At 63.7% G+C, this 17,482-nt stretch overlaps 6 protein-coding genes across 8 annotated transcripts; 3 read left to right on the top strand and 3 right to left on the bottom strand.

Annotated features, from left to right (window-relative positions):
* Positions 1-102: 102 nt before the first annotated feature.
* On the bottom strand, positions 103-1,720 carry CHLRE_10g458750v5 (uncharacterized protein). Of its 2 annotated transcripts, none has more exons than XM_001698338.2 (3): positions 1,593-1,720; positions 1,371-1,514; positions 103-1,151 (listed from the first exon to the last, which is right to left on the bottom strand). In XM_001698338.2, exons 2-3 carry the CDS (start codon positions 1,465-1,467, stop codon positions 1,084-1,086), a joined length of 165 nt encoding a protein of 54 aa, XP_001698390.2. In that variant the 5' UTR covers positions 1,468-1,514; positions 1,593-1,720; the 3' UTR covers positions 103-1,083. The 2 variants fall into 2 exon arrangements, with proteins under 2 accessions (XP_001698390.2, XP_042920509.1); XM_043067114.1 differs by having other exon boundaries at positions 1,593-1,600.
* CHLRE_10g458700v5 (uncharacterized protein) lies at positions 1,649-4,080 on the bottom strand. 2 transcript variants are annotated; one of them, XM_043067113.1, is made up of 5 exons: positions 3,791-4,080; positions 3,450-3,548; positions 2,963-3,118; positions 1,763-2,548; positions 1,649-1,700 (listed from the first exon to the last, which is right to left on the bottom strand). In XM_043067113.1, exons 1-4 carry the CDS (start codon positions 3,887-3,889, stop codon positions 2,240-2,242), a joined length of 663 nt encoding a protein of 220 aa, XP_042920511.1. In that variant the 5' UTR covers positions 3,890-4,080; the 3' UTR covers positions 1,649-1,700; positions 1,763-2,239. The 2 variants fall into 2 exon arrangements, with proteins under 2 accessions (XP_042920511.1, XP_042920510.1); XM_043067112.1 differs by lacking the exon at positions 1,649-1,700 and having other exon boundaries at positions 1,769-2,548.
* A 100-nt stretch (positions 4,081-4,180) lies between these two features.
* On the top strand, positions 4,181-10,450 carry CHLRE_10g458650v5 (uncharacterized protein). Its single transcript, XM_043067111.1, has 6 exons — positions 4,181-4,485; positions 4,567-4,689; positions 4,828-7,493; positions 7,871-7,946; positions 8,174-9,610; positions 9,836-10,450. Exons 1-6 carry the CDS (start codon positions 4,414-4,416, stop codon positions 10,187-10,189), a joined length of 4,728 nt encoding a protein of 1,575 aa, XP_042920508.1. The 5' UTR covers positions 4,181-4,413; the 3' UTR covers positions 10,190-10,450.
* A 190-nt stretch (positions 10,451-10,640) lies between these two features.
* On the top strand, positions 10,641-11,641 carry CHLRE_10g458626v5 (uncharacterized protein). Its single transcript, XM_043067110.1, has one exon. It carries the CDS (start codon positions 10,876-10,878, stop codon positions 11,428-11,430), a length of 555 nt encoding a protein of 184 aa, XP_042920507.1. The 5' UTR covers positions 10,641-10,875; the 3' UTR covers positions 11,431-11,641.
* A 49-nt stretch (positions 11,642-11,690) lies between these two features.
* CHLRE_10g458600v5 (uncharacterized protein) lies at positions 11,691-14,808 on the top strand. The gene is made up of 6 exons (XM_043067109.1): positions 11,691-11,798; positions 11,900-12,022; positions 12,110-12,199; positions 12,369-12,436; positions 12,573-13,176; positions 13,721-14,808. The coding sequence occupies exons 2-6, from the start codon at positions 11,906-11,908 to the stop codon at positions 14,216-14,218; spliced, it is 1,377 nt and encodes a 458-aa protein (XP_042920506.1). The 5' UTR covers positions 11,691-11,798; positions 11,900-11,905; the 3' UTR covers positions 14,219-14,808.
* Positions 14,809-14,957: 149 nt separating this feature from the next.
* Positions 14,958-17,400, bottom strand: CHLRE_10g458550v5 (uncharacterized protein). Its single transcript, XM_001698337.2, has 7 exons — positions 17,292-17,400; positions 17,132-17,186; positions 16,873-16,979; positions 16,570-16,609; positions 16,227-16,298; positions 15,800-15,856; positions 14,958-15,558 (listed from the first exon to the last, which is right to left on the bottom strand). The coding sequence occupies exons 1-7, from the start codon at positions 17,360-17,362 to the stop codon at positions 15,487-15,489; spliced, it is 474 nt and encodes a 157-aa protein (XP_001698389.1). The 5' UTR covers positions 17,363-17,400; the 3' UTR covers positions 14,958-15,486.
* Between the last annotated feature and the right edge of the window lie 82 nt (positions 17,401-17,482).

Raw genomic sequence — 17,482 nt, 5'->3', positions numbered from 1 at the left:
CCAGTGGGAACAAGGGCTAGGGAGACGGCCATGGCTGGTAGTCATCACCAATGCGACGCCCTCGTCTACCATTCACAGCAGCGGTGCTACAGAAGGTCACTAAGTCTTCCATCTTTACATCTGTGTATGGCACACCCCTGGCTGCGCTCAGACAAGGCAGAGCAAACTCGACACGCGTCAACGTGCCGCCGTTTCGTGACCGCTGGCAAGCCGCTGCTCCTCCTCTCTGCTCACCGAGACACACAGTTGATACTAAGCTCCATATAGCCGCAACAATTCACCAAGACGTCGCTCCGCTCATCACCTGCTGCTCGCGCTCAACCATCCGCAGGAGCAGCCCCGAACATAGGAAACCACACGTCCATCATCAGCTGAGGCATGCTAGCTCAGCAAGCCGTGTTGCCAATACGCACAGCCTGTGCACAGCGGAGTCAGCTACGGGCTTCGCAGTGCTAACATCATAGCCGTGTCCTAAACCGACCTGGACGAGCACGCGCCCACGGGTGCGCGCGCCGGTCCGTACCACGCATGCAGCAACAACCCCCGCCAACATTCCATACGTTGAGTGCAAGGCTTGCGAAGTCGGAAATACAAATACTGCTCCCGGCACAGCCAGTAGCGAAACCGCCACCAACAGGTTGTCCAGCGCATCACCACCTCGCGCTCCGCCAGACTAAATGCATCCCTTGACCTGAACCGCGCACCACATGTGGGAGCCTACGGATGCAGCTCACAAGTGAAGCAAAGCTTGGTGCTCCTTTGACGCCGTGGCTGCTGAGCAACACGGATGCGCCGTGCTGGACAAACGAGCTTGGCTGGACGGGAGGCCTGACTAGGCTGGGACGGGCGGCAGGGGCAGCAACCATAGCTGCATTGAGGTGCGGCTGCCCATCGCGGTGTAATCCAGGTATCCTGACTGCTGGGGTAGCCGCGTGTCGTGCCGTACGTGTCATGTCGCACGCGGCTGGCGCGGCCATGTATCGTACCGCGTGTGAACAGGGGAACCCACGAGGGGAACCCCTGCGTGTGGATGGTGGCTCGGGATGGCCACATTGGATACCGGGAGGTGCACCGCAAGCCTGCTCACTCTGGGGCTGCCAGCCGAGCCGCCACAGGCGCTGAAGAATGCATGCCGGTGATCGCAAGGGCATCTGCGTCGGTGCAAAAGCGGGTGCCGGCGAACAGTTGGTGCTGGCGCACGCGTTGGCAACGCCAGGGCCGCCTAGCCTCCATCGCTGCTGTCCTCGGCATTCCAACCTGCACCTGTGCGTACGTCATAGACCAGGCTGTAGAAGGGATGCCTCCCCCTTTGATGCTAACGTCATCCCTGACGGCCGTGGCTGCCGCAAATTCTGGCGCGGCGTACGTACCTCTCTTGACGCGCTCAATCCGCTTCTCCAACGCCTCGAGACGACGGGACAAGCCTTCAATCTTCTTTCTCACACGTGTGACAGTCGCGGTACTCATGGATGCCGGTGCTATGGGCTCCGGTAAGGCTGTAAGGGTCCCAAGCGCTGGACGAGGGCAACGACACAGGAGTGCGTCAGGCGTCAGCGTTAGGGTGACACGTAGCTCTTAAAGCTATAATGTACCTGTATAGAGACGCTCGAGCTCCTGGGCGAGTAGCGCCTGGCTATCGGCGAGCGACGCGAAGGTAAGGGTGGCAACACGCCGATGGTCCGCCAGGGCCGTTTCACATTCTGCGTGAGCATACAGCTGCTATAAGCTTAGATCTTGCTTCGAGGTTTACATGCTTGTCAACCTGCTGCGAGATGGATTCCCACGTCTTCTTTCGTCAGCGTCGCCATCCTGCTCCAGTCCGCCCTATTATGTGATGTGATGTGATGTGCGAAATGCGATATAACCATTCTTCAAATAGACCAAGCTGTCCCTCGAGTCCCTTGGCAACCGGCAACGAGACCAATGCCCCCATTGGCCCATCGCACTCAATACCCTAGCGCACTGACCCAGCAGCCCCTCCAAGGACGAGGCCTGAGCCCACATCGCATCACAACATCTGAGAGCGAGTTCAGCCGAGGCATGCCGGAATAGCCTCATGTCCCGAACCAAGCCGGGGCCAGTTCTATTACTGGGCACCAGTCCCAACATGCCGCTGTTCGGCGGCGCCATGCACGCACTCCTTCACGCCGCCTTGACCCCTCCCAGGCAACCGTTCTCGTACATGTGTAGATGCGTTAGGACCGTCGTCAATGTTGCACCTGTGAAGATGGACTCGCGCTTACTGCCCGTCCGCCTGGCCGCCGTCCTCCCGCGCTGACGCCGGCCCCTCTCCATCCATGGCACCCTCCCCTAACCCCTCTGCCCCTGACAGCGCCGAAGGCGCCGCCACTGCCACCCCTGATGCTGGCGCCTCTGCTGCTGCCAGCGCTGCTGCTGCTGCCGCCGCCGCTGTCCCGGCCGGCACGAGCTCTGGCTCGTTGCCCCCCTCCGTCCGGCTCTGCGACACCAGCGCAATGGCGTCCCAGAAGCCCTGCCGCAACGTCTTGTCGGTGGGGTTCAGTTTTAGTCCCTGCTGGAAGGCGTGTGCCTGTGAAATGATGGAAAGATCAACCGGCGAGGCAACGCACAGGGTCAGAGCGACGTGCCAGTAATTTTGCGTGAAGTCAGGGCCAGGGCACCCATTTGAACGCTCATGACCCGACATACGGTGGGCTATGATACGGCAGTGGCAGGGGTGGATACGAACTTCGCTATTCCCCTGCCATAAGTAAGCTAGCGCGTCTTGTCTCCTAGCACTGCCAGGAAGGCCTCTCTGAGTAGAGCCTTGAACACTGCCCCAAACAGTGCTGACTCGTGCTGACACACGGGTTAACACGTGGCTGTCACACCACGCTTCCTTGCATGGCACGGTAGCTCCAGGTAGCCCAGGCTCGCCGCCCCTGTCCCTACCCTCTCCAGCTATTGGTGCCCCTCCCAAACAGGCCATAGCTGCCAGGCTCACCGCGCCTGCGTAGTCTTTGAGGTGGAAGAGCGCAAAGCCCTTGTGGTAGTAGCCGTCCATGATGTGCGGCGCCAGCTCCATCACGCGGTCCGCGTCCGCCGCTGCCCGCTCGTACTGCTGCAGGCAGGACAGGGCGATGGAGCGCATGCGGTACAGCTGTACCGAGGAGGGGTAGGATGAGGGCAGGTGCGTGGGTGAAAGGGGGAGGGGCAGAAAGGGAAAGTGGGTTACGGGAAGGTCAAGCACGGAGCTTGACGGCTAGGCTTGACGCGTGCCACCTGCTGGATGGCAAGGCGCTGCCAGAGCTAGTCTTCGGTGGCTGCCCAGAGACTTCTCTGACGAGGCTTTACCCAATGCCAGAAGCTGGCTAAGATTCGCTGCTGAGCCGCAATGCCCCACCCGTGCGGTCCAATTGCACATGCAGCAACGGCCCGCACACGATCGCTGCAAGCAGAATGGAAACCTGGTAGCCCATCCCCTCGCAAACCTTGTAGCTGGTTGAGTGCAGGTCTATGGCCAGGTCTAGACACCGCAGCGCCTCCTCAAACTGCTTCACTGATAGGTGTTCCTTGGCCTTTATCCGTAGCTGCGCAGTGAGGGATAAAGGACATCAAGCAAGCAGTATGTGACTGTGCGGGCTGTGTTGGGATGCATCCCTCCTTTCGTGGGGTAAGAGCGTGGGGTACGAGGCTGGGAATCACAGGGCGCATTGTACTTTCATTCGTTGAAAGCACCTCCAATGTTAGCCTGCGTTCCTGCTCCAGTGTGTCTGCCCCACCTCCCCGACATGCCCATGTGAAGACCGGGTCACTGCGACCGGGTGCTTGCCTCCATAATCTTTGCCTCTATGCGAGGGTCGACCTTGTGCTTGTGCTTCTTGGCTTCTCCTTGCGAGCTGGGCGCGGCCGCTCCCTTCATACTAGACATGCTCGTCTTTCCCTTACTTGGCCCTATGAGTTAGGTCTTGCGAAGCGCATCCAATAAAATAGAGTAGGAATCATCAGGCAACCATAGCTTGGACTGCTTCTAGAGCGCACAAGTTACATGTGTTTTTAGGCAGCCTAGTATGTTGCGTGCACATACGAATATTGCATTGGAATAGGAATTATGTTCTAAAGCGCCAGCCTGTGCGCGAGTGTCACACGGATTGTGCATTCGACAATTGCCCCTTGAACAGCCTCAATTGGTGGGTTATGGAAACAAATACGCTATGTTTATACTCGGGAAACGACCATATCAACAGGACTCGCCTCAAGGCCCGGTCAGAGTGTAGTAAGAATTTGCTTTCGCCAAGGTCTCCACCTTTGGATTTGGACCGATGTAGCGCTGCTATGGATACTTGAACATAAAAATTATGGAATAGCGGGAGAGCAACTGGGTGACAAGCCCGCAAGAGGGTCTAACGGAATTGGCCGTCCCCAGCTGACCCGCCAAAGCTCTGACCCGGCGGAATGTCAACTGAGTACTGTCTCGAGCTGAGGGAAGTCAAGGGAGCACCGCCAAATAGCTGGCTGGTCCTGGAGGTGAGTTGCCCGTGTGACCCACACTGCGCCCGACCTGGCCGCCCGGCCACCCTGTCCTAAACATCCTTAAATCTGCAACAGGTAATTGTGCGGACCCCGCGGCTGCTCACAACAGTCCGGAGAAAGTATGCCAGCAAACCGTTTCACGCGTCCGCTGCCACCGGTGTGGTGGTGCAGTGGCTGCGGCCTTCAGCAGCAGCCAAGGTAACAGGCGTCATGGGTAGCACGCCGCCGTGTCAAAGGCGCCATGTGTATATTCGCATGCAGGAAGTAAAAGAGGCAGGATCCGCCCTGCTTGGGGCCAGCTGCCTTACTGAAAGCTGGTGCATGCTCTCCACACAGGCACTGGTGCGCGTAAAGCTCCTCGCCAGCCAGGATGTCGCAGCCCTGGGGGACGCAGGCGATGTGGCGGCGGCGGCGGCGGCGGCATCAGACGGCAGCAGCGAGCTACACAAGAGCTCGGCTGCTGATGTGCTGCTGCCGCCGGCGCAGCCGACCCAATCAGGGCCCCAAGCATCAGCCGCGACAGCTGCCTTGCAAAGCCTTACGGACCTGCAATGTGCACGTGTGCAGCTGCTGGTGCCGCCGGATGCAGCGGCTGTGGGTGGGGGTGCAATGGCGGATGCGAGCGCGGGTGCTGGGCCGGGATTGGGCGGCATCCGCAGCAACGGAGGAGGCCACGGCGTGGCATTGCCGCTAGACCTGTACTACGTGGTGCGCCCTCGATGGACGCCCGACCTGGCAGCCGGGGCAACGCAGCAAGTAGTAGCAGGCACAGCAGGTGCCAAAGGGGCAAGTGATGGGGCGGCCTCCAGCTGGGCCGCGGCTCCCCACGCTGCGGCCTGGGGGGATGCAGCAGGACCAGGCACCGAGCCTCCAACGCCCTCCACAGCGGCAAAGAAGCGAACGTGGCTATCAGCGTTGGGGTTCTCACGCAGTGGCACATCAGCAGCAGGCAGCGGCCAGACAGGAACTGACGCCGCTCGGTTGTCAGCGGGCTTACAGGTTGCAACTGCTGCTGCCGAGGCGGCAGCTGGAATTGCGCCAAGAGGCACAGCAGCCACGGACGTGCGGGCCGTTACCTCTGCGGTGGCGGCCTCGTCTGTGTCTACGTCTGTACCCACGCCAGCAGGGCCGTCGCGGCCGTCTGGCGCGGACGTTACCGCCGGCGTGATGGGGTCGTTTGGCAGGGCGGAGTTGGCGGGCCGCAGCCAAACCGCCTTTGCCGCCGCCGCAGCCGCCGGCATATCCGCCGCCGGCATGGCACCAGCGCCGCCGCCGCTGCAGCCGCGGGAGGCAGGAGCGGCGGCCGCGAGCCTGAGGCTGCTGGCCGCGCCAGGGGTGTCAGGCTCGATGCGCTCCGACGTGGGCGACAGCCACACGCCCACCGGCGGCCTGACGGCCAAGTCCGGCTCGACAGCCATGGCGACGGCGACCCCCATCGCCTTGTCATGGCAGCCGTCGTCGACGCTACCGCCAGAGTCGCAGGCGTCACAGCAGTTGCTGCAGCCGCCCAAGCGTCGGCGCCTCGGCGACTTCTTTGCCAGGCTGTTCGGAACCTCCAACCATGGCCACAGCAACAACCACGCGGCCGCAGCGAACGGCAACGGCGGCATCCGCGGCCGCGCCGCAGGCGCGGACGGCGCTGCCTCCGCCAGCGCCGCAGGCGCTGCAGCATCCGCCGCCGCCGCAGGCGGGCACGCCACGCTCGGCACCACCACCACCACATCCACCTCGGCCGGGGCGTCCCCGCACTCCACCGGCTCTCTGCGCCGCCACCCCAGCCTCACAAACCTGGCGCCGCTGGTGCCGCCCAGCCCGCGCCTGGGTGACGTATATCGGATCCAGGGCAACGCGATCGCCAGCGAGGCCGGCGTGCAGGTCGGATTTGGATCCATGACCAGCGCCTTCCACCAGGCTCCAAACCAGATCCAGCAGCTGTTGGGCGCTGAGGGCGGGGCCGCGGCGGCCTCTGTTGCGGCCTCCGGCCGCCTGGCATCGGGGGCTTTGCAGCACAGCGGCGGCAGTGGCGGAACGTTCCCCGTGCCCATGCAGATACAGCCATCCACGTCAGCCTCGCTGCCTGGGCTGGAATCGCCAGGCGCTTATGCGGGTGAGCTGTCGCCGGCATACCGCCTGCCCGCGGGCGCGATGGTGGTGGAGCCGCCGACGGGCTGCTTGGCCGCGGCCAGCCTTGCCAGCCCCGCGGCGGCTGCGGCGGCAGCAACAGCTGGGGTTGGGGTCGCAGGCAGGGGTGGCGCAGGCGGTGCGTGGACAGGAGGCATGGCGGATGGCGCTGAAGATGTCGCAATACAGGCGGCCGCGGGGGACGATGCCGCGGACGTGCCGCACTTGTCGCAGCCCAGCCCAATGGCGACGTCGCCAGGCGCGCCGCCGGGAGGCTGCTTCCTCTTCTGGCGGTACGGCTCCGCCAACGCTCGCAAGCAGCAACAACAGCCTCACCAGCAGCTGCCGCCATCAGAAACGCACCCTGCAAATGACGAGTCCCCAGCGGCGGCGATGGGACGGTCAGCGGGGTTACATAGCGGCCCTACCAGCAACCGCGGGATAGGCCGCGACCCGGGACAGCTGCGCACGCTAGGCCGATCGACGGGCGGCCCGAGCAGCGCCTCCGCCGCCTCCACGCCCACCCACTTGCACCCCGGGCAGCACTATCTGGACCAGCACGGCACCGGGCCGCAGGCCGGTTCAGGGCCAGGCGCAGCCCCGCCCGGGCTCGCAAGCACCAGCGTCAGCAGGGAGGGCACCGAAGGAGGTGCCGGCATTGCAGGGTCAGGGCGCGGCGGGCCACCCTCCGCAGGCGCGAGCGCTGCTGCCGGGTCGGGATCAGCAATAGCAGCGGCGGCAGCAGAAGCAGGGGCGGCAGTAGCAGCGCTGCCGCATCCGCTGGAGGCGGAGGTCAACCGGGTCATGGGCTGGGTGGCTGGGCAGTCGGGCCCGGGCGGCATGGACGAGGACGTGCGTGTGGCCGCCATCAGCCAATGCCAGTGAGTGAGCGGCCTGAGCTGTGACGCGATGCAGGGCTGTGACGTGCGATGGGTGGAGTTTTGAAGGTGCAGCGTGCCCCCAGAACTTGGCGCCCGTCGGTAGCTATAGATTTACCTCCTGCCCCACCATTCCTCACCCTGCCCTGCCACTCCACGCCCGGGCCCGGACCTGGCCTGGCATTTTACACCCCGTCCCGGCCGCCCTCCCAACGCAATCACTCACTTCTGCCTGCTGCACTGCCCGCCGTTGCCTGTTCCCGATGCTCCTACCCTGTTGCCTTGACCTCTCAACCCCTCTCTCTTGCATCGGGTCCGGTTTAGTCTGGGCCGGTATCTACAACGCCCCTCCTCCCGCCCGCCCTCCCCGCGCGCCCCAGGTTCCTGCTGGACTGCTTGCACAATCCCGACATGTCCTGGCTGGTGCCGGACAGCCTGCTGCAGCTCAAACATGAGGTGAGGCGGCGGCGGCACAGAAGAATCAGGGAGAAGGGTGATGGGGGGAAGGATGGCGGGAAGGATGGGGGGAAGGATGGGGCAGCCCGAGGGGTGTGCTGCGGCTGCCGCGCATTGCTCCCATGTGGCCGCGACCACACACGCGACGCAGTCCCTGCAATTACGCTATGCTGGTCAACTGACCGCCGGCAACAACATGGCCTCGCCTGTCACCCTCCGCTCCACAGGTGGGCTTCCCGTTCGACTCGGGCGTGCCAATCGCGGGCGCCCCGGGCTGGTACCGCCTGGTGCTGCAGCCCATGCAGCTGCCACAGCCGCCGCCGCTGCCGCGGCAGCTGGCCTCGCCGCGCCCCGATGCAGAGCAGCAGCAAGCAGGGTCAGCAGCCGCGGGCGCAGGTGAAGGGCACGGCGCGCTGGTGGTTCCAGCGGTGACGCGGCCGGGGTCGTTGTCGGGGGGATCGGCAGGCGCGGCGACGGGCGCAGCAACGGCGCGGCAGCAGCCCGAGGTGCTCAAGGTGCGCTGGTCGGCCATTGACCAGCGAGCCGCCGGCGGCGCTAACGCCTGCGCCGCCATAGCACTGGAAGTGGCGTTGTGGTGCTTGGCAGCCATGCAGCGGTGGCGCGCTGCCACCTCCGCTGCTGCTGGCAGTGGCAGCGGCGGCGCCTCTAGTCAGCGTGAGCGGCGCGGCAGTGGTGGTGGCAGTGGCGGCGGCGGCAGCGGCGGAGCCGCCTTCGGCGCCAACGGCCGCACCGGCTCCTTCGACCACCGTACCGGCAACAGCGGCGCTGCAGCCAGCGGCAACAGCCACAGCCGGGGGCTGCTCCCGGTGCTGTCCCGCTCGCAGCGGGAGCGCATTGCCAGCGCTGCCGGCATCGACATGGACGCGATGAGCGGCTCGGCGTTGGAGGGCGCCATCCGCACCGGCACTGCCGTGTGGATGGGGCTGCTGGCTACGTCACCGGCGGCGCGTGTGGCGAGCAGCACAGGCGACTTTGACCTGGAGCACATGCTGCAGCTGGGCGGCTACGGTGAGCGGCTGCGGCTGTCAGAGTACATTGCCGCGACGTTGATCCAGCCGCCGGGCGGTGGAGATGGAACAGCAGGCGGCGGCGGAGGGGCGCCGGGGAGGCGGGCGAGCATGGAAAGCGCGGGCTGGGACCCGGCGGGCTCACGCCGGGCGAGCCGGGACGGGCCGGGGCAGGCAGGCGCTGCCGGAAGCGGCAACGCTTGCGATGCAGTGGCAGCCATGGCGGCTGCGGCGGCTGGATGTGGTGCCAGTGCTGGATCCCGGCCGGGCCCTCAGCCGCCGCTGTCGTCCTCGCCGCTGCACGGCGGGAGTCTCATGTTCCCCACCTCGCTGCCTCTCACGCCGCCGCCGCACCACGACAGCCCTGGCATTCCGGGTTCCAAGCAGTCGGCCGCGCAGCGCGCCACGCCGGGGAGCGAGCCGCGTGAGGCGCCGGGAACAGGCGGCTCGCAGCCTGGCTCGCACCCAAGGCCGCCCCGGCCGCCGCGGCCGCCACCGCTGCAGACCTGCGCCTCACCGGATGGCGGGCAGCACCAGCAGGCGCAGCACGTGCCGCACCCGCCGTCCATGCCGCCGTACCGCGCGTCGCAGAACGGGGTGCCGTACTTCGCCTCCCTGGTCCGCAACCTGCAACAGGTGCGTTTGTGGGAAGCGCGGGGCTCCAATCCCAATGCGCATGCCGCAGCCTGCCAATATATCTGTTTCCTACATGCGCCTGACTGCCGGCGGCTGACTCTCTCAAGGTACTCGCCACCTAAACAACACCGTCGCTCGCTTCCCCGTCCCCCATGTCCACCGTCTGCCACTTCCTTAGCTAATCATGAATGCAACCCACATGTCCCCCACATCCCCTCCCGCCAGGGTGTGTATGTGCTGGGCGTGCACGGCCACTTCACCACGCTGTGGCTCAGACCCGGGGGCCAGGTGCACGTGATCGACAGCCTGGGCGCCCGACTGGCAGCCGACTGCCCGCTGGGCTTTATCGTGGAGTTCGACTGCGCGTCCGACTTCCTTAGCTTCTTCCTGGCTAGGCACGGCGTGCGGGGCCAGGCGGCGGCGGCGGACGCAGACGACATCAGCGGCGGCAACCTGGCGGCGCTGGTGGAGGTGCACAGGCTGGAGCTGACGGCAGCTGGGGTGGGGATGGTGGCGGGAGGCGTGGGTTCGAGCTCGGGCGCGGGGGCGGGCGGCGCAGGGAAGAGCCATCGATTGTGACGGAGCGGAGAATGACTCAGGGTGGGTTGAAGAGTGGCATGCCGTGCATGGCTTGCGCAGGCTCACGTCAATGGAAATGGGCGTGGACAGTGTGAATGTTGAGGCGGCACTGCTGGGTGACCCAGGTCAGCATTATGTGCAGGTGGCAGCAATGGACAAATGGGTAACCCAATTCATGCTACATTGTACACCCGTGTGTGGTGCACACATCCGGGAAGTCCCTTCTTGCAATGTCGTTATTATATGTAACGTTAGGTATGGTACTCACGCACAAAGTCAGCAATGTATGGGGCGTGCGGGGCTGCTGGGGTTCGGCGCAGCCTTCAGCCAGTTACCCGGCAAGGGTTGAGATGCGGCCAGTCGTGTCTTGGTGCGATGGCGGTCCAGGTTGGGGGGGAGAGGGATCCTGCAGAACGAATTGACTTTCACACAATTACCGTAATACATAGCGGACTATGCTCAAGCATTTGGATGCCTTACAGCTTCCCGGGTCTAAGACGGCCGTAAAAGTCCTTCGTTGACCCAGCGGAGACCACCACAGCGGCACAGCGCCACCTGCTTACCCACATACAAGAATTTAAGTACCCGGCGGGTCTCCGGTGTCTGGCCGGTGTGAGTTCCGAGTTTGCCCTCCGGCGAGCCGCGGCGCCCGTAGCAGCTGTTCATATCAAGTCGCCCGCGCTATCATGGCCAAGCCGCGCGGCTCGGTCCACGGCAACAGCAAGCGCTATACGCAGGCCAGGGCCGCGCTAGCAGTAGCCAGGGCCAACAGGGCGAGAAGGCGGCAAGCCAACACGGCGGGCGGTGGCGCTACGGCCACGGTGCCCGACCCAGATCGCGCGGGGCCAGTCGCGGCACGGCGCGCAGCCCCCGCAGCGATCGCGGCTGCTGCTGACGTGGCGGTGCCCCGGGCCACAGCGCCATCGCGTGCACCAGTCGCAGGAGCGGCAGCGGCACCGGCGCCAGCCGCCGCCGCACGGGTGGCAGGCGGCGGGCAGGCGCTGACCCAGATCAAGCCGGGCCCGGCACTGGAGGGGTCCGCGGGCGCGGTGGGTGCATGGGTGGATGCAGTCGCGCACACCCGTGCCGACCGCGAGCGGCTGCTGCTTAGGCGCTCACGCGCGCAGCTGGCGGCGGCAGTGCTGGACATGGAGGACCAGCTGGCTGCGCAAATCCTGCAGATGCAGGCACACCTAGCGGCCGCCGCAGCGTTGATTGCGCAGCTATCAGCTAACAGGTAGCGAGCGTGCTGTGGTGCTGAGGGAGGAATGACCTCGCATAGTACGCTGTGAATGGTGATGTGTGGGCAAGGCAGTATGCGGGTGTAAAGTGGCGGTGAGGGGAGGAAAGGGTCAAAGGGCCTGAAAGGAGCGAGACTCGGCACGCCGAAGGCCCTTCGACGTACCAACCATGAAACGGGCTCGCTAGCCTGACCTGTAACATATAATGACGGAGGCACATACGCTTTATTCCTTTCATTGAACACGTTAAGAAAGTCCCACGACCCGGGTCGCAACTAGGTCCAATTTGCAGCTGAACAACTAGCCCCGTCCTCAGTTTGAAGCAGTTACTGTGATTCAGAAGCTAACAAATGGGCAGCGGGGAGAAGGTGAGGCGATGGCACGCGTTTAGGAGAATGTGACCAAATTGCGCGTTTGCGTTGAAGCGACGCGTTGGACTAACCTTTCCCGTCCTCATGATCTGATACAGGGTGTGATGCTCTGTGAGCGACCAAAGCCCTCCGCGGTCGACTCGTCGCCTGGGCTGAAGCCGTTTCTCCCATCGTCGGTGCCCTCTAATATTGAGCCGCTGGGGCTGGTACCAACCCAAAAGGTGGGCGAGCGTTATGTTTCAAAGCACCACCGTCGGTGGCAGGCGGACTGTTCTGAACGGCGCAGCGGACGTGCCGTGCGCGTGCAGGTGTTCCCTCCCAGCCTGGCGCCCAAGCAGGTTAGCGCCACCAGCAAGCATGTGAAGTACGTGCGGAACCTGGAGCAGGAGAACCGTGAGGTGAGTTGGCGCTTTAGTTCGGCTGGGCGGCATGCACAGGGGTAGCAAGACTAATAAGCGACGTGTGAAGGCGATGGCGGCACCTGCCGCCAGAGCAGCAAAGCGCGGTGCCTCTACACGGCTGTTTCAGGGACGTGGACTTAGCCCTTCCTTGTTGTGGTAACTGCAGGCGGCGCTGCGGGAAGAGGAGCGGCGGATGGCTGAGGCGGCCAAGGCGGAGAGCGTGACTTCGTTCAAGTGAGTGGCTGTGTCGTGTGCTGCCCGCCCTGCCAACTTCTGCCTGACATCACCAGACAGCATCTGGGCGCGCAGACGATACACACCTATTTACCTTCGCCTGCACGCCCCGACCTCATCCGTGTTCTCCCCACAGCGCGCAACTGCGAGCCGCAATCCTGACCGGAGAAGATGTCAGCTTCTGGCGGCCAGCTAAAGGCGCGGAGGCGGTCCGGCAGTCCCTAGCGGAGTCCGTCGCACGGACCGCCGCCCTGGGCAGCGGCAGCCCGCAATCAACAGCCGCCGCAGCGGCTGCAGCGGAGGCGGCGCGCAAGCGTCTGGAGCTCACGGCGAATGTTAGCGGGTTCGTGGAGGAGGTGGTTGGCGAAGCCAACCAGAAGCTGACGGCAACGAGCAAGGTCGCCATGGCCTCGTTCGTAGATGACCTTTTCTCAGAAGCCGCGGGCGCACTAGCACTAGGCGGCGAGGACGAGGAGGCTGCAGGGCGGGCAGACGGCACAGCGGAGGCCAGCACCAGTGCCGCCGCCGCCGCAGGCGGTGCCAAGCCCGGGGCGGCCAAGGCCGCGGCCGCGGGCGGGCGCAAGGTGCGGGTGGCGTCGGCTGCGGGCAAGCCGGCGTGGGCTCTGAGCTCGGAGCAGGTGGAGAAGCTGGAGGAAGCTGAGGAGGAGGAGCTGCTAAAATTCGCGGATGACCTGGACTTTGACAACTTCATGTCCTCTCTCGACGACCCCGAGCTGCAGGTGGGTGTGTGGTAGGGGGCAGCGCAGGGCGCGGAAAAAGTCATAATAAGTAGTAGTAAGTAGTATTAAGTAAAATAAGTCTTACTTACCGCGATCGTACTTACCGCTACTTTGGGGGTCCAGTCCGAGGTGGGGTGGGGCCCAGGCATAACTGGTTTGTTAAGGGCAGGGCAGGGCGGGGCAGCAAGCGGGATGTGGTTAGGTGGAGAGAGATAGACGGTGGAGGAGCGATGATACAAGCCGAGCCAAAAGTTGGTCTTTGAGAAATGAAGGGGACAGCAGGGCGTGAGGAGGCTAGGCCATGGCTGGAGGGGGCTTGATGGACTGAACATGACGGTTTGGGTTTGGGTTGAGGTGGAGGCAGAGTCATGCGGCAAAGCGCAGGGCGGGGGCGCCAAAGGAAAAGAGTGCAACCAGTGCATGAAGATCTTCCTTGGGCTGCGGCGGTGGCCATGAGTGTCCGGCTGCGCAGTCACCCAAGTGATCCGCCCGCGCTCATCTTGCCCCCCTCTCTATTCGCCCCCCTCCGTTATTGTCCCCACAGGAGAGCGTGCAGGCGCTGCGTGGCGCGGACGGCAAGGGACCAGCGCCGGGCGAGGAGAAGGCCTGGCGCCAGAACCTGGTCAAGGCCATGAACCATGTGGCCATGCGGCAGGTGGCGGCGCGGCGGGCGGCGGCGGCGGCGGCGGGCGGCGCCGACAGGGATGACGCGTGCAGCATTGCGGGCATGTCGGAGGGCGGGGCTAGCATGGTGTCACGCGCCACGGCTGCGAGCCGGATGAAGTCAGAGGCGGCGGCGGCGAAACGGGCGGCGCTGGCGGAGGGTGGCGAGGGCGGCGGCAATTGGGAGTCGTCGACGCGCGCGGGCGAGGACGTGGCGCGGATGGAGCGGTCAAAGGCGGCGGCGGCGGAGGCGGCGGACTTCCTGCGGGAAAATCCCGAGCTGCGGGCGGTGCACTCACCGGCGAGTGTGCGCGCGATGATCACCAAGACTGAGGCGGCGGGCGCGTCCGGGGGCAGCCCGCTTGCGAAGGCATCGTGAGGGTCACAGTGAGGTTTTTTGGACTGTGTGGCATGTGCGGCTTGTGATTCGGTGTGTCCAGCCTGGCCGGAGGGCGCAGCGGGTAGAGCTTGAAGGCGGGGGCGTAATGTGGCCACGGCAGTGCGTAAGCATGGGATTGGAGCGGCAGACAGGCGCATGGCACGTAGTTTGGAGGACAAGTGGTCGGCCTGGGTCGGCACCTCGGCGGTGGTCTGGAGAGATTGTTCTGGACAGTGTGGTTGAATATCTGGACTGGTCATGTAGGCTGCATGCGTGAACCAAATGACATGTTGGAGCTGGTGGAAACTGGGAATGCGATGCCCCATGTACTAAAGGTGCCGTCTGACTGCTGAAACACGCAGCGGGACAGTTGCTTCACCTATACGGGGAAGACCGTGTAGATCAGCAGGTGTAAGTGTGTAGCATCAGGTTCATTTGGGCTGCCCTGATTCTCGACGCAAGGTCATAGAGGGTAGGCGGTGCCCAAGGGGACCCAGGGATTGCGCCCTGGACTCGACGCGCCAAAGTGCGAGCTGCCAGCATGGCTGCATCCAATCGCCGAGTATGCTGCGGTAACAATGCACGGAGGGGAGGGGAATGAATGGCGGAATGACCCGCCCCGCTCGGATGCAGCATTTCCGCGCCTTCGCCCTCGGCACTTCCTTCCCTCCCTGCCCGCGTTACCCTGCTGTTTCCCACATGCGTGTTCAATACCGTATCCAAGCCCGCAGGCATCCAAGCAGCGCATTTCTTACACGTGTGGCGTTTTGGTCCGTATTATTTCCAGCAGCACGCGTAGGCACCTTCTCGACACGAGTGTACCCACGGGCACCCATCATCCGTCCGTGAACACTCATGTAAAACAACAAACTCAGGACTCAGCATCCTGTGCAACACACTAATCCGCTTGCGTGTGACTACACGCAAAACACCTCCGGCCTTTGGCAGACCTGGCACCCAACAAACGAGCCGTGCAGCAAATCAGGGTCAACGAATGGCTTAACACCACTTGACACAAACAACGGAACACATGTCCAAACTTACTGAGCAAACGCGGCATGAGGCATCGTGCCTGGGCCGGCCTGCCCTCAAGTCCAGTACATGGCACGTACCGCACCGTATGCACCCTGTTTGCAACAGCGCATGCCCATGCCCGCCAACCACCAGAAACGTACTTCTTCATGACTGTGTAAGAAGATGATGATTGCATAAAACCTCGACGCAAATGCTTTCATCTATCTCTATCTGTCTGTCTGATGGAACGCGCTTTACATGTTCAGGGCGCCAGGGTTGGGGATGCCCAGGTTCTTGGCCAGCTCGCGCATCTTCTCCTTCATGCCCTGCAATAAGCAATTCATCAATTCAGAAATGCAGACATGTGTTTTCGGTTACAACGCTGTTGGTGCTCTGCAGAAGAAGGGGCAGGGCCACGGAGCGGCCTGCCCATGCACGTGACCGCCCCGCTACCATGCAGTCCAGGCATGCTCCACAGCAGTGCAGCAGCCCTTCACCTCGCGCCGCCCCTGGACCCCGGGCAACCTGGTAGCCCTTACAGCCCTGAGAGCGAGTGAGGGTACGCACCGTGACGGACTTCTTGTGGGCATCGCGCATGGCGTCGGTGGTGCGCTTGGAGCACTCCTGCGGAAACGCCAGGCGGGGAGGAGCGCAAGTGAGCAACCCCAAATGCACCAGGCGCATTCGAGCCATTGGACACCCGCAGGGCGCATTGTATCCTCCTGCCGACGGGGTGGCGCTCGGTCCACTTGAGCTCGCATGTATTGCTCCCTTGGCCCTTGGCACACGGCTGCATTTATCTTTTCCATGGCTTGACAGGAGCAGCTGCGCCGCCCGCACAACACGGAGGCGAGGTAGGCCCGCAGCGTGCCCCGGCGCACGCAGTCTGCGTAACTCTAGTTGCTTCCCGTCCGCCGCCCACCCACCCCTTTCCTTCCTGTGCCTGCTTTCCGTCTGCTCCTGTACCTCCTTTACGCCCGCCCCCCCTGCCCACCTCAGCGCCCAGATCCAGAGCCGCTTGCGTGATCTCCACACCCTTGGGCTCCTGGTTGCCCGACATGATCACCTGCGCGCGGTCAACATATACGAGTGAATATGTGTGTGGACCTCACGCGCGTGGAGGTCCGCAACAAACCCTCCATCAGCAGCCCGCACCATGTTGCCGACTTAAACTGCGCCCAACAGGACCGCATGCGCATGCCGATGGCTTGATCGGGGTGACCCATATCGTTTGGATTGATACAGCCGGGGCTGCCTTTGTCAGTACCCATTGCGTTTCCAGCTGTTTTGGCCCAAGCTGCCCCAGTCCCGGACCGCTATGAATCAAAGGGACTCACACGCACGGTCTCCTCCTCGTCATAGCCCTCGAACTCAGTGCTGTTGGTGCGCAGGAGGGGCAGCAACGAATGAGGCGGGTGCAAATCGACGCCTGCATACGGTACAACTGCGATGCCTTCCACCCTATGGTGCTGCGTGGTGTAACTAGCCAAGCACCCACAAATGGGAACTGCATGCTGACGGCAAACACCCTACACACAGATTTCAGCACGTGCCCTGTCCCCTTGTTGCTGAGGCCTGGAGGCATCTGTGCCCCATGCGCCTGCCTGGCACCCAGCGCGGCTCCGCCCGACCCGACTCACGCAGCCAGCTCGGCTTGCACGCGGGCCGTCTCCGTCTGCACCAGCTGCTGCGCCTTCTTCACAGACTCCATCAGGTTCTTCATGTCGAAGGGGTTGCCACCGCCACCCTGTAGGGTTAGCACCGTAAGGGCGCCGGGCGTCAGCCACACACCGGGCGAGGGGCGTTGCAAGGTGCTGGCAGCCCCAGCACGCACAAAGCCGCCAGCCCTTCCAACGCTCCGTCTCAGCCATGCAATACTGTCATGGTTTGATAGATTACCTGGCCACCGCCGAACAGGGCCTTCACTTGCAGGGCGCCGCGAGAGCGCACCGAGCTGCACCAAGGCACAAGGACAACAAGTTGCGTCAGCCCCCGGCACCTCCCATTATATTTCAAGCGCAATTAGACTGTTAACAGCTCGCTAGCAGCCACGATCTACCTCGGCACGGCGATGCGCCGAGCCTGGCGAGTGCAGGGCACAGAGACACGGCGAGTAGCAAGGAGGGCCATTGCTTCAACAGAGGGTATTTAGGGGTAAACCTGTAATCGGCGGGATCAGCGGCGGGGTGTTGTTTTCGACTTTCGAGGGCGAGCACGATGGGGGGAAGCAATCTCGGGGTGTTTCAGGCC

Source organism: Chlamydomonas reinhardtii, chromosome 10 (genome assembly GCF_000002595.2).
Source record: "Chlamydomonas reinhardtii strain CC-503 cw92 mt+ chromosome 10, whole genome shotgun sequence".
NCBI classification, from domain to species: domain Eukaryota; kingdom Viridiplantae; phylum Chlorophyta; class Chlorophyceae; order Chlamydomonadales; family Chlamydomonadaceae; genus Chlamydomonas; species Chlamydomonas reinhardtii.
Note: the sequence above shows the minus strand (reverse complement) of the source record. Positions and strands in the feature narration are given on the sequence as shown.

What these genes read in the sequence shown, in the direction of transcription:
- CHLRE_10g458650v5 (XM_043067111.1), top strand. Translation starts at nt 4,414, where the DNA reads ATGTCAACTGAGTACTGTCTCGAGCTGAGGGAAGTCAAGGGAGCACCG. An exon ending in GCCGCCATCAGCCAATGCCA is followed by an intron (nt 7,494 to 7,870) that starts GTGAGTGAGCGG and finishes CGCGCGCCCCAG; the next exon opens with GTTCCTGCTGGACTGCTTGC. An exon ending in TGGTCCGCAACCTGCAACAG is followed by an intron (nt 9,611 to 9,835) that starts GTGCGTTTGTGG and finishes CCCTCCCGCCAG; the next exon opens with GGTGTGTATGTGCTGGGCGT.
- CHLRE_10g458750v5 (XM_001698338.2), bottom strand. Translation starts at nt 1,467, where the DNA reads ATGAGTACCGCGACTGTCACACGTGTGAGAAAGAAGATTGAAGGCTTG. An exon ending in GATTGAGCGCGTCAAGAGAG is followed by an intron (nt 1,152 to 1,370) that starts GTACGTACGCCG and finishes GCACCGACGCAG; the next exon opens with ATGCCCTTGCGATCACCGGC.
- CHLRE_10g458600v5 (XM_043067109.1), top strand. Translation starts at nt 11,906, where the DNA reads ATGCTCTGTGAGCGACCAAAGCCCTCCGCGGTCGACTCGTCGCCTGGG. An exon ending in GGCTGGTACCAACCCAAAAG is followed by an intron (nt 12,023 to 12,109) that starts GTGGGCGAGCGT and finishes GTGCGCGTGCAG; the next exon opens with GTGTTCCCTCCCAGCCTGGC. An exon ending in TGGAGCAGGAGAACCGTGAG is followed by an intron (nt 12,200 to 12,368) that starts GTGAGTTGGCGC and finishes TGGTAACTGCAG; the next exon opens with GCGGCGCTGCGGGAAGAGGA.
- CHLRE_10g458550v5 (XM_001698337.2), bottom strand. Translation starts at nt 17,362, where the DNA reads ATGGCCCTCCTTGCTACTCGCCGTGTCTCTGTGCCCTGCACTCGCCAG. An exon ending in GTGCAAGCCGAGCTGGCTGC is followed by an intron (nt 16,610 to 16,872) that starts GTGAGTCGGGTC and finishes GCGCACCAACAG; the next exon opens with CACTGAGTTCGAGGGCTATG. An exon ending in ACGAGGAGGAGACCGTGCGT is followed by an intron (nt 16,299 to 16,569) that starts GTGAGTCCCTTT and finishes GACCGCGCGCAG; the next exon opens with GTGATCATGTCGGGCAACCA.
- CHLRE_10g458700v5 (XM_043067113.1), bottom strand. Translation starts at nt 3,889, where the DNA reads ATGTCTAGTATGAAGGGAGCGGCCGCGCCCAGCTCGCAAGGAGAAGCC. An exon ending in TAGAGGCAAAGATTATGGAG is followed by an intron (nt 3,549 to 3,790) that starts GCAAGCACCCGG and finishes CTCACTGCGCAG; the next exon opens with CTACGGATAAAGGCCAAGGA. An exon ending in TGCACTCAACCAGCTACAAG is followed by an intron (nt 3,119 to 3,449) that starts GTTTGCGAGGGG and finishes TCCTCGGTACAG; the next exon opens with CTGTACCGCATGCGCTCCAT.
- CHLRE_10g458626v5 (XM_043067110.1), top strand. Translation starts at nt 10,876, where the DNA reads ATGGCCAAGCCGCGCGGCTCGGTCCACGGCAACAGCAAGCGCTATACG.